This window comes from Palaemon carinicauda, chromosome 11 (genome assembly GCF_036898095.1).
Source record: "Palaemon carinicauda isolate YSFRI2023 chromosome 11, ASM3689809v2, whole genome shotgun sequence".
NCBI lineage: Eukaryota > Metazoa > Arthropoda > Malacostraca > Decapoda > Palaemonidae > Palaemon > Palaemon carinicauda.
The window spans coordinates 97715096-97728163 of NC_090735.1; the positions used below are offsets into that span (position 1 = coordinate 97715096).

A 13068-nucleotide genomic window follows, 5' to 3' on the forward strand; every position below is an offset into this window, starting at 1 on the left:
ATCTGGCTTGAAAATCAATAACAAAATGAAATAAAGAATTATGGCAAGTGTCATTGTTATTGACAGCTATAATTTTTACCCCCCAGGCTCAATGTTACTGTAAGATCAGCAAAGAAGTGGTTCGATTTGTTTTTCTGTGAGATCTTACCTTTGAGAAAGAAAGTAGGAAAGAGAGAAAAACAGGTTCTCCGGGAATTGGATTTCTTCCACCAGTTAGAGTCAGTTGCAGAATTGACAAGGCGAGGAGAAAAATTTGTTTGGCCAGAACTAAGAAAGTATACCCTAAAGGAAGTGAAGCTAATTGAATGTAGAGTGCAGCAGGGAAGATGAGTATTTTGGAGTATTCTGCAAGATGGGCCCAGATTCGTACGGAATCTCTCTCTCTCTCTCTCTCTCTCTCTCTCTCTCTCTCTCTCTCTCTCTCTCTCTCTCTTGGAAAGGTCACATGACGTGTTCAATTGCGTGAAATTTATCCTGATCATTTTCTTTAATAGTTTTGTGATTTGAGCACCACTATTCTATATATTATTATCCTTATGATTAAGATTATTATGATAAAAGTACGATAGTCAGAAATATCTTTAGCTTTAGAGACAGCCGAGAAAAGTTTGATAGAAACATGTAGATTCAAGGAAATCAAAATTAGAATGAGATAGAAGGGATGATTTAGAAAATGTAAGATATGAAATCTATAGTTCCTCAAGTAAGACAGAATTGCAAGTCCTTTGATTTAGCAGAAAACTGTTATGCATTATAAAAGAAATTTTAAATATTTTCCTCCATAAAACTATAACGTGAATGTTAGGATTTTTTATTCTGAAAATTATGTTAAAAACTACACAGTATTCTAGAAGTTTTATTCCAGCTGTGATCAAGTTGTGGAAGGATCTTATTAATTGGGTAGTTGAAGCAGTTGAACTACAAAGTTCAAACTTGCAGCAAATGTTTTATGTTGAGCAGGCTGACATAAGTCTTTTTATAGTTTATATGTGAAATATCTTTTGATGTTATTGTTTTTAAAATCTTTTATTTTAATTGTTCATTACTTCCTAAATAGTTTATTTATTTCCTTATTTCCTTTCCTCTCTTTACTATTTTTCCATGTTGGAGCCCCTCTCTCATACATGCATCTTGCTTTTCAAACTCGGGTTATAGCTTAGCTAATAATAATAATAATAATAATAATAATAATAATAATAATAATAATAATAATAATAATAATAATAATAATAATAAAAATAATAATATGAATTAGTCTTCATTACCAGGATTAAATTTTCTTCGATTTTCTGTGCCTCCCGTATACATTGTTGAGAGAGGCGACTGAAAAAGGCTCTTAAACTTCATTAATTGATTAAATATTATTATTATTATTATTATTATTATTATTATTATTATTATTATTATTATTATTATTATTATTATTATTATTATTATAAATTTTAGTATTAAATTGAACTTCGAAAACATCACAGTCTTTTACAAAATCGCCTCACATTTCAGCTACTTCATGTGTTTCTCTGGCCGCCTTCGGTATTGCCCCCAGCATCTTTAGTTACTTATCTCTCCGCAACAGCATCATCCGGTTGTTGTGGAATGGCCGACCAGTAAACAGATCCTGTTGAGTTTCCCTAATGCGGATCAATAGAATTCCTAGTCTGCATGACAGCTCTAGCCTGGCGTCGCTGCCTGATGTTGGCAGCTCAATCAATAACTCAATCGCGGCTGAATTCGCTGTGACGGGAGTGTGCGTAAATGCCTTGGTCGTTTTCAAGAGAAGCCAAATGTTTTCTTCTTGCGTCTGATGAAGATGCTTTGTTATCCCAACTGATAAATATGTATACTCGAAGCAAAACAAAGGCGGGGATTTTATCGCCTCATTAAATCCCAATTTTTTATTATCGTAATAAGGATAAAATCTTTTTTTTTTTTTGGGGGGGGGCGTATTTTAATTTTAAATTATGCACTAATGGGCTTTGCCTGTGTACAAGGTATTATATCGCAAAACCCCATTGTTAGTTTTTAATGATATTTTATAGGAAGATAATGCAGATTGTATGTGGAAACGTTGAGTGGATTTTGAAATTAAACTATAATATTTTTTTTAGTGGATTGTAGGCAATGCACTGTAATTCAGAAGAGGAATTTTAAACAAAGAGAGTTTCTTTCTGTCGTATTCACATCTACCATCATATATACATACGTATGGATTCCTTCTTACTCATATCGAAAAAGTCAAATAATACCATTTTTTCTTTGTTTTCTCTCTTTTTGTAACAGAGCAACAGTTTCTGGTCCAGGTGCTACAAGTTCCCCCAAGATCCCGCGTATCTGCTGGACCGGCCCGCATGCACGTCCGAGACCACCGCTTCTGTTTGACCACTGGAACGCCCCCGCGATTGTTGGCAGCTTGGTCAACCCACGACCTAAGGTGAGTTAACCCTTTTACCCCAGGCTATTTGGAAATTTCCAACCCTTAACCCCCAGGGGTTATTTTTTTCCCAGCACATTTTGTAGTATTTTTTTTTTTTAATTGCTCTAACAGCCTTAATTTTTGTCATAGAGAGGTCAGGTTGGTCTCATTCTCTTGGAAAATGCCTGAATTTTCTCAAAAAATTATCAAAAATATGCAAAAAAAAAATGTAAATAGCAGGTTTTTGCAAGGACGTACCGGTACGTCCATGGGGGTAAAGGGATGAGTTTTGTGAAACGTACCATTAAGTCCTTTGGGGGTAAAAGGGTTAATAACTTCCGAGTAAGGAATTAATTGGATTAATTCATGGTGACAATTAATGACCATTATTTAAAGATTTTTATATCCTTTCACATTCATTTTGAATGATATATTAATCACGAATCCAAAGCTTCTTTTTATCTTTGAACCCTATTACTTTGTAATTTTTTTTTTTTTTTTTTTTTTTTTTTTTTTTTTTTTTTTTTTGTTCTTTTATATCATAACTCCCGATGGTGTGTATTGCTTGTACAGTTCATTTAATAAAAGGAACTCTGGAATTCTCTGTTTGCACTTTAGTATTTTCACATTATTTATATATATTTCAGTTTTTCCCAGGTGAATAAAGTTCACATCTTTCATGGTGTAAAAATAACGATGGCGTTTTATCCAATCCGCTCAGGCGATATGGTGTAGTGGATGGGCGTGTTGTGTGGGAGGGAGGGTCGCGTTGCGGTAGATGGATGGGCGTGCACGTCGCCCTCTCTGACGCCCCTCATTCCGTGACTCACGCCATTGATCAGGCAGCCCGAGGACTCCTTGCTCAGCCCAGATCCAGACCTCCCACAGCTTCAGGTGAGCGGGATGCCTTCATGTTAGGCAAGCTACGTGATAGTGTATATGCCATGCTTTTGTTTTTAGGTCTCTCTCTCTCTCTCTCTCTCTCTCTCTCTCTCTCTCTCTCTCTCATACATGCATGCATACAATCTTATATCGTGTGTGTATATATATATATATATATATATATACATATATATATATATATATATATATATATATATATATATATATATATATATATATATATATATATATATAGATAGATAGATAGATAGATAGATAGGTAGGTAGGTAGGTAGGTAGGTAAGATGGGTCTGTGTCTGTTTTTAATTATTCATATTAATTTTGATAATATTGATTTCTTATCGGTTAAAGTATTAAAGTTTTCATCTATGTTAGTTAATAAAGAGCATTAAGGGAAGTGTTGAAACAATTGTTTGCAAATCGTCAGATCTGTATATAAAGAGAAGATAATATGTAGCTCATTTTGATCTCTGTATTCATTCTTGACTATGTGGAACCCTTCATTAAATATAATGTTGCACGGTCACATGATGAGGGGGTGTGATTAAAGGAAAACGTAGCAGACTGTGTCAACGTAAAGAAACCTACCTAAGTTTAAAAAGATTTTAGATAATGTAGTAATGGATTTGCTACGACTTTCATTTAACTACTCCTCTTTAGCATCAATAATGAGTGATTTTGAGATATTTTCACAGAATCTAGACCTCACTCGCAATGAGTATTTATGTTTCATGAAACTGCCAACAGCTGAAATATTAAGGTTATAGTAGTGTTGTGTTTGTTGGCTTCAGATTTTTTGTTTTGCAGGGTTTGTTTTGATGTTATTAGATTGGAAAGAAATGTTCTACTTACCAGCAGAATTGTACGTAAAGATTGATAGAAATCAAAGTATTGCCTGTCAAATCTCACTGAGCTAACTATGGCAGGACCAATTAGGATTTCTAAATGCGTATAGTGGAAAATTTTCCAAGAAATTTCTGTGGAAGAATGTTTACGGACTTTTATAGAGATTTTTAATGACTTTTAGTTCGCTTGTTGTTTTGATTTTCCTTCTTAATATGATGATTGGTTGCACATAATCCATTAGTATAATCATATTTATAGTCATATGGATGATTTGAAGTAAACCTGAATCATATGAAAATCACTGTCTAAAAAGCTTTAAGGTCATTAGAGAAACTTTAACATTTTATATTCGTAAAACATTATTTATTTATATTCAACAATCATATGCAAGATCATTATCAATTTTGCAATTTTTTATTTATCCTAATTTACAAAGTTATATATTCATCTTGAATTACAGGTTCAAGGGCAGAGAGCCGCACAGAGTTGTCATGGTTACGAGAAGTTAGTGTCATGGATCTAAGTGAAACTGTTTCACTGGCAGCTTCTGATGTCAATGCCACAGCTACCTCACCACGAGATACATTGCCTGACCCTCTCAACGACAGCCACTATTCAGATGCCCATACAGCACCTTGGCCACCTTGGACACGGCGATCCTCATGCCAAAGTCAGTCTGTTGTAGCATGTTCTACAGTAAGTAAATCTGGCCCAACTCTATGTAACTCTGATGGAGAAGAGGGTGCCTGGTGGGCGGCTACATGGGCGCGGGGATCGTGGGAGGGCATGACTGCCCCCTCCCCCACACCGGAGTCCCTGTACGATCACCCGCGCCCTTTAGGTAATATCCAGCATTCAAACATGCATCCATGCTATCATCAGCAACACAGAGCAGAACAGACTCAGTCAGATTCTAGTGGTCAAAATATGATAAACCCACCTCGTGTAGCCCTTAATCCAATGGATAATTATGATATTCCACCACCTCCACGAGTACCCCCTACTGCTCATTATGACACTCCAAGGCGACTAGTCATGTGTGATGGAAGTGCATCACAGATCCACACTTGTGAAGGACCTCTTCCGGGGGACTCGGGAGATAGTGTAGCACCATCATCTGGGGTGTGGTGTGAAGGTGGGTTGTCATCAGCTGCTCCTGGTTGTGGCCAGGTTCTTGGTTGGGCTGGATCTTTAGTTTGTGGGAGGAAAGATGATGGAGAATCAGCACCAGAACAGCTGAGAGTAGATGGACAGGGTCGAATGCCTGTTGTTGACGCAAATACAGGCACAATATTGCGCCATCCACCACCTCCACCAACGCCACCACAACATAATCAGCCCTTGCAACAACAAACAACACAACAACCAGCAGCACTCTATGCTGTCGTCAATAAAAGAAAAAAGACTGGGAAGCCTAGAGCACCTACACCTCCCCCAACACCCCCTCCAACACCTCCCCATCCCCATCCCCATCGTGACCCTCCCACAGGCACTGCTCATGCTAATTATGAAAACCTACAATTTGCTGCCAGTTTGTCTCTTTATGAAAATGTAAAAGACGTGAAAATTGCATCAAATTCTTTACAGGCTGGTACCCCAATCAATACCCAACCTTCTTCCTTAATTGTTAAACCTACAACCAATACCTCGATTTCTGCAAACATTACTTCTCAGTTACAGATTACCTCGACTGGCACCAACAAAACTCCTACCTCGCCTGCAACAGGGGAATGTATTTTAGCAGCTTCAACTGATAATTCAAAAGTGGACCCTGAAAGCCACTACATGGCAATGGCACCCCGACCACCCGCCCCGGATCCCCACTACCTCCCTATGGGACCCTCTCAACCTTCTGCAGCATTGGTGCCTTGTGAATCACTCACAGAAGATGAAGGGGAATCTAAAACTCTACCTGTCAGTGATCGCAGTCGCTCTATGAGTGTAGCAGAGAGTAGATGTGGTCGATCCCAGTCTGTGGCAAGCAGTAATAGATACATTGTCCTTGCCCCAAGGCGATCAACCTCAGCAGATTCTCGGCCTAGGGAAGCTTGGCCCTCATCACCAGCCACAACACCAACTGCAACACCAACTCACAGACAAACAAATACCTCCTCTTTGAGGAGAAGGGATGAATGTCTCAATTCTGAAGCTGCAACAGATAGTGGGTGTGATTTACGCCATGATAGTGTAGATACAGACGGAGTAAGCATAACTCCTGACTTGAGCGTGAGCACTGATGGAGAAGTCAGTACAGCCAAACCTAATATAATATCAACTAACACTAGAGATTCAGATGGTGTTTGTGTATTGCGTCGATCATCATCTGTACCTGGAAAACCACCAGCTAATCGGGATTCTGCTTCTAGTAGTGATTCTGGTGTATGTGAGTCACCAAGAGCTGTGGACCGTTTGCTCACATCACATTGTTTACATGCATCTCTGCCGCGATCAAGACGTCCACCTCATCCTCAAAATAATGCACCCACATCACATTCAGGTATAGTTAGGTTTATAGCTCTAGATATAAGTTTTAACAGGAGTGTTTTTCCTACTAGTAACTTTTAAGTTCAAAAGATAATGTTTGTGGATAAATTTCTGTAGAGCAGAAAAGTTTTTTTTACTCATAACATTATAACTTTATTCCTAATCAGGTGTAGCAGCATCTTGTCAGGAGCTGGGAGGTGTTACTGGAGTTGTCAGTGGTGGAGGTAGCAGCAGTGGTAGTGGTGATGCTAAATCCACATCTTCTGGAGCCTCTGACATGAGTGACTACCTCGACACTCTAAGTCTGTCATCTTCTCATTCTTCATCTGATCATGACAGGTACAATATACATAAATTCATTCAATATCTACAAATATTGCTTGTGTATTACTGACATGCCTAGAACTTAAAATTAGAAAAATATCCTTCATGACCTTTGAATTTATGATTAAAGAGGTTATTTTATTCACAGACTACTGGCTCGATCTTCTGTTAACACGCTAAGGCCTCGTTCAGGACGAGAGTACACAAGACTTGATCGTCATGGCCTTTGTCCTGAAAACAAGGTAAGTCTTCATAAATAATTTTGAATTGCTTAATGCTGTACAAAGAAGCAAGGAATAAATACTGATATGACCGTTAACAAAACTAAGTACAACCGTTGAAACTGATACTCTAGGTATTCATAGTATTGTGCAATTTTCCAAGGTAATTCTGGTATCCTAGATCATTCAAAGTTCATATAAGAATTGTGGAACTGTGAAGTTTCATAAATTACTGTCAAAGTGGTAAAATAAAATAGCTGACTCGAGTTGATGTTACGAATAATTAATAGTCAGGATTCTCTTGGCTATCTTTATAGGTATTAAAAAACTTTTGTTTATTGTTACCTCATGTAAAGGATTACAAAACGATCAAGTTTTATTCACACCCTTATATAACTGAAAGGAATTTTAGAAATATACTTTTGTGTTAGTTTAGAAAGATGTATCAATGTATTTTCTTGACTTTCAGACATTACCAGTTTTGGGTGAAGCGCCTCCACACTGAATGGCGTTGCTGTTGAAGGTGCTATTGGACCAGGGACTCTCCGGGCCAGGTGCTACTTTGCTCTCCCACCCTCTTACCACCTGTTCTTTGCAAATGGAACCAGTTTGAGTGTCGAGTACCTTCGTTTTGGTTTTGGTCTGAGTTCAAATGTGTAACTAAATTAAGCAAAGAACTGGTTTACAGAGGAAGAATTCTGTATCCAATCTAATTAATTCTTCAAGGACCTGGACTTGTTAAATATTTAAGAACTTAGGATGGACTGGAAAGATATGAAATTCCTCGAATGTTTAGACAAAAGAAAACCTGTGGGCTTAAGCAAAACCAAGGGCTAAGATTTTCTACCTGAAACCACGAGAAATTAAAGTCCTCTGAGCTCATTTGTTAGGATGGGGGATAATTACTCTTTAATGTGCCTAATAATAGCTTGTAAGTTTATAAGATCAAAACTTTCATGGCTGGGCTAGTAGTCCTTCAAATGACCTAGAATGACTTTAAAACCTAGTTTTTTATGCTGCATCTTGTCTTTGATTTGAGGCATTATTACAATACTCCTTGGGTCCATGTTAAACTTGTATATATCAAAATATCGAGAAGGGGTTCAGGGTGAAAATCGAATAAGAATGCCCGTATACCTAATATGCTGCATCACCCACAGGTTCTCCTGAAAAGGTACAGAATCTTGAAGTATAAAAACAGTTATGAAAGGTGGCTTAAAGGCAGTATCCCTCCTTTGAAAAAGTTTCCTCTGGTTTCTTCCATGGCATTGATATGCCCAAAATAACAGTGTTCATAGAATCATATTATTGATGATGATGATTATTATTATTATTATTATTATTATTATTATTATTATTATTATTATTATTATTATTACTACGCAATATTTTAACCATTCCGTTAAACTGTATTTCGCTTTTGTTAGTTTTCCCTTTTTTCCTTGTTATAATTGAAGGTTTTGTTGATGTACAAAGCTTTGTGATACGTTTATCTAGTGTTTTTCTTAGTGCTCGAAGACAGCGACCAGTGATGGTGACTGGAGCCTCTAGTCAAGAGGGCTGTAAAGCTGATGGTTTGGGATACATAGTGGGCGAAGACTCTCTTTCGAGAATTCCTTCCTTCCTTGTTGAAGATGAAGGATGAATCAGGGTATCTTCTGTGCTTAAAGAACCCACCATCCAGAGCCCATAGTAATAGATAATGAAGGTTATAGAAAGAAAGAGAGCAAGAGAAAGAAAGAGAAAATGAAAGGCAGTATGAGAGAAAAAGTGTTGAAGGGGTCAGGCCAGGATAAAATAGGGACAAGGATTTTAGATAGCTGAAGAACCAAAAGGAATGAGGGATATGCAGTCTTCATTGTACTTATCAAAAAAGAGAAATCAAAATAGCTGCTGGTCAGATGTTTTAAAATCTTTGTTGCCATGGTGCCTCCAATGAACTTGATTCTTAAGATAACATCGAATTAAGAGGTTAGTTTTTTAGTAAATGGCACATCTGAGAAGCAGTTCACGTAATATTTTTTCGTGTCGTGCCATTTTGATGTAGCTCCTTTTCCAAATGTTTTAAATTAATTTTGGCATCTTTGAAATACGAACCACTTAAAAGAGTTAATTATTCCCAAACAGGCACACCTGTTTTCATCAAAAGCATACTAGTAAGATTTTAGGAAACAGTAGAAAGTCAGTTTATTTAATCAGGAAGGGTAAACGTCTAGTTAATGTTCTTAGTATGACATTCTCAGTGTGAGTGGGAAGGGAAATCTGGTATCTGCTCTCAGTAACGTGAAGGGGAATTAAAGCTACAGCTAATCAAAAACTAAAATAGTGTATATATATTTCCAAACTTGAGTGTTTCTAGTCTTGAATTACTTTTTTTAGATAGTTGTTTTTCTCTGTTTATTTACTTCAGTGTAAGTATGTTTTGCCAAACCTTTTGTCCAGACAGTGTATGAGCGTTACATTTCCATTCGTGTGATCTGTCTTAGGTTGCCACAGAAATGAGAATAAAGTCATACTTCAAAAAGAGCTCGGCAGTGAAAGGCAAAAATCATAAATAGGATTGTTATGGGATTCGTTTTTACCTGATGCTTTTGATGTTAAGAGTGTGTATCCTTAGGGATTCTTGATTTAGCAATCGCTGAAGCATTTAAAAGTAACTATCCAAGTGCAATCAAGGAGATGGAACGATGATGACTGCAATTTTCTCTCTTCCCCATGATTTTTTTTTTATCAGAACAATATATCGAGTGCAGACTGGCAGATTTGTATGTATTTAATAAAGTATTTTTACAGATTAGTCTTTGTTTATCCTGTATTTTCAGGCAGTATATAAATCACCCTCTTGGAATATAAAGATATAATCAACATTCACTGGTGGCTGGCTAGGGAAATTACTTTATTTTCATTCCATTTCGAAACGGAATTGTATATTAACTTTTTTAATTGAGTGAATCTCAGTTGAGGTTGGTATATTTAAAAACAATGAAGTTTTTCATTTAAGGGTGAGAGAAATTAAAGTAATTTTCCTGAACCCACATGTGGAAAACAACGGCAATGGGAGATGTACAACAAAGTTAAATCTCGTTTCACGATTACTGTGGCTAATAATATATATATATATATATATATATATATATATATATATATATATATATATATATATATATATATATATATATATATATATATATATATGTGTGTGTGTGTGTGTGTGTGTGTGTATATATATATATATATATATATATATATATATATATATATATATATATATATATATATATATATATATATATATATATATATATATATATAATTAATAAGAAAATATAGGAGTCTGCATTATTGTGAAAAAAAATATAGTTAATTGAAATGAACAGCTATTGGTAAACATCTGACATAAAATAGAATAAAGAAAATGTTGTAAAATAATGAAATCAAACTATTTATAAACATATAATTTCAGCTTTCGCTGAATTACAGAGAGGCCTTGATTTTGAAAACGATTTCGCCAGGTTTTCATGATTTTTTCTTCGGAATATTCCCTTACCAATGTAATGTAACCCCTAATTCTCGCTGCGTCTTAGAGACACTCGGCATCACAAAAGTATTTTGATTATGCGATGAAGTACAGTTGTCAATTATTATAGCTTGAGCATCATCCATATAATCGTTTTTTTTTTTTTTGGGGGGGGGGCGTGTTAACTTCAGTCCGTTATAACAATACATTAACAGGTCGCTCATGAATGGCAGAGGCAAGAGACAGGGAAATTTCCCTAGGATGCAGGACGATGCCCTAGACACTTACCATATACTCATATATTCAGCGCCCAAGCCCCTCTCTATCCAAACTAGGACTAGGGAGGACCAGGCAATGGCTGCTGATGACTCGATAGGTAGACCTATAGGCTTTCCCCAAACCTTCCGTCCTTAGCTCATAGGGATGGTGACGTTGCAGCCACTAAAGGAAGTAACGAGACTGAGTGGGACTCGAATCTCAGTCTGGCGAGTACTAGACAGGGACATTACCAATTGGCCACCACAACTCTACAGATGACCACTGTTTTCGTGGTAAATAAGGCAAGTTGATAAAACAACTTATCCAACTTCATTAGTACATTGCAAGTTGTTCTAGACCTACTACCACTTTATTTTTTTTTATTTTTATTTTTTTTATAAATCGGGCAAAAACAAAATAACTTGTGTTCAGTGGTTGCCTTCATAAGCCAACACTGCCGTGTGATAAATGGAATAACCACTAAAGAAGGCACCTTCCATTTAAAGGGAGTTAAATTCATTTTTAAAAAGAATGGAAGAAAAGCTGGAGAAAAGTTCTCCACTCTTTCCGTGTTTACTTCCATTAACTTTCGTTCCTAGCTTTCCTCGGCTATTCTCATCTTTCCACAGAGTCAAGAGAGGTTATTCTGGCCAGTCACCTGGTCCCTCTGTGGGCACTAAGTCTTTATTCCATTACATGAGGGTAAACACTCTGAACTTCAATATTCGGGAGTAAAAAATTGCTACACTTGTGCTGCATTTTTTGATGGACGGGATCTTGAAATAATCTTCGAAGTGTTAAACCCTTGCTGTTTTTTCGGCCTAAATCGACTTTTCTCTTGAAATTCGGTCATATTGTGCGAAATCCATTGTAAAAGAACAAAGAACATAAGAAATTGCAATAAATCTCTATTTTACTGCAATTTAGCAACATTGCAAGGGAGAAAAATATTTTGAAAAAAATAGGCAAAACACCGAGGATAACCCCTTGCCGTTTTTTCTGACCAAATCGAATTTTCTCTTGAAATTCGGTCATATTGTGCGAAATCCATTGCAAAAGAACAAAGAACATAAGAAATTGCAATAAATCCCTATTTTACTGCAATTTAGCAACATTGCAAGGAAAAAAAAATTCGAAAAAATAGGTAAAACACCAATGTTAACCCCTTGCCGTTTTTTCTGCCCAAATTGACTTTTCTCTGGAAATTTGGTCATATTGTGCGAAATCCAGTGCAAAAAAACAAAGAACATAAGAAATTGCAATAAATCCCTATTTTACTGCAATTTAGCAACATTGCAAGGAAAAAAATATTTCGAAAAAAGAGGCAAAACACCAAAGTTAACCCATTGCCGTTTTTTTCGGCCTAAATCGACTTTTCTCTTGAAATTCGGTCATATTGTGCGAAATCCATTGCAAAAGAACAAAGAACATAAAAAATTGCAATAAATCCCTATTTTACTGCAATTTAGCAACATTGCAAGGAAAAAAATATTTCGAAAAAATATAGGCAAAACACCAAGGTTAACTTCTTGTCGTTTTTTCGGCCTAAATCGACTTTTCTCTTGAAATTCGGTCATATTGTGCGAAATCCATTGCAAAAGAACAGAGAACATAAGAAATTGCAATAAATCAGTATTTTACGGCAATCTAGCAACATTGCAAGGGAAAAAAATGTTTCGAAAAAAAATAGGCAAAACACCAATGTTAACCCCTTGCAGTTTTTTTGGCCTAAACCGACTTTTCTTTTGAAATTCGGTCATATTGTGCGAAATCCATTGCAAAAGAATGAAGAACATAAGAAATTGCAATAAATCCCTATTTTACTGCAATTCAGCAACATTGCAAGGAAAAAAAATATTTCGAAATAATAGGCAAAACACCAAGGTTGACTCCTTGCCTTTTTTCTGCCCAAATCAACTTTTCTCTTGAAATTCGGTCATATTGTGCGAAATCCATTGCAAAAGAACAAAGAACATTAGAAATTGCAATAAATCCCTATTTTACTGCAATCTAGCAACATTGCAAGGAAAAAAATATTTCGAAAAAAATAGGCAAAACACCAAGGTTAACCCCTTGCCGTTTTTTCGGCCTAAATCGACTTT

The 13068-nt window shown here is 36.2% G+C and overlaps 1 protein-coding gene across 1 annotated transcript in view; it reads left to right on the forward strand.

Moving 5' to 3' along the window:
* The window catches only part of LOC137649398 (mucin-5AC-like), a 46177-nt gene extending 36192 nt beyond the window's left edge, over window positions 1–9985 (forward strand). Inside the window, exons 4-9 of the mRNA XM_068382385.1 lie at window positions 2281–2431; window positions 3135–3307; window positions 4623–6659; window positions 6814–6985; window positions 7119–7212; window positions 7661–9985. Coding sequence (XP_068238486.1) covers window positions 2281–2431; window positions 3135–3307; window positions 4623–6659; window positions 6814–6985; window positions 7119–7212; window positions 7661–7696 — 2663 coding nt within the window. The 3' untranslated portion in view covers window positions 7697–9985. The remainder of the gene's footprint in view (window positions 1–2280; window positions 2432–3134; window positions 3308–4622; window positions 6660–6813; window positions 6986–7118; window positions 7213–7660) is intronic.
* Window positions 9986–13068: the final 3083 nt, after the last annotated feature.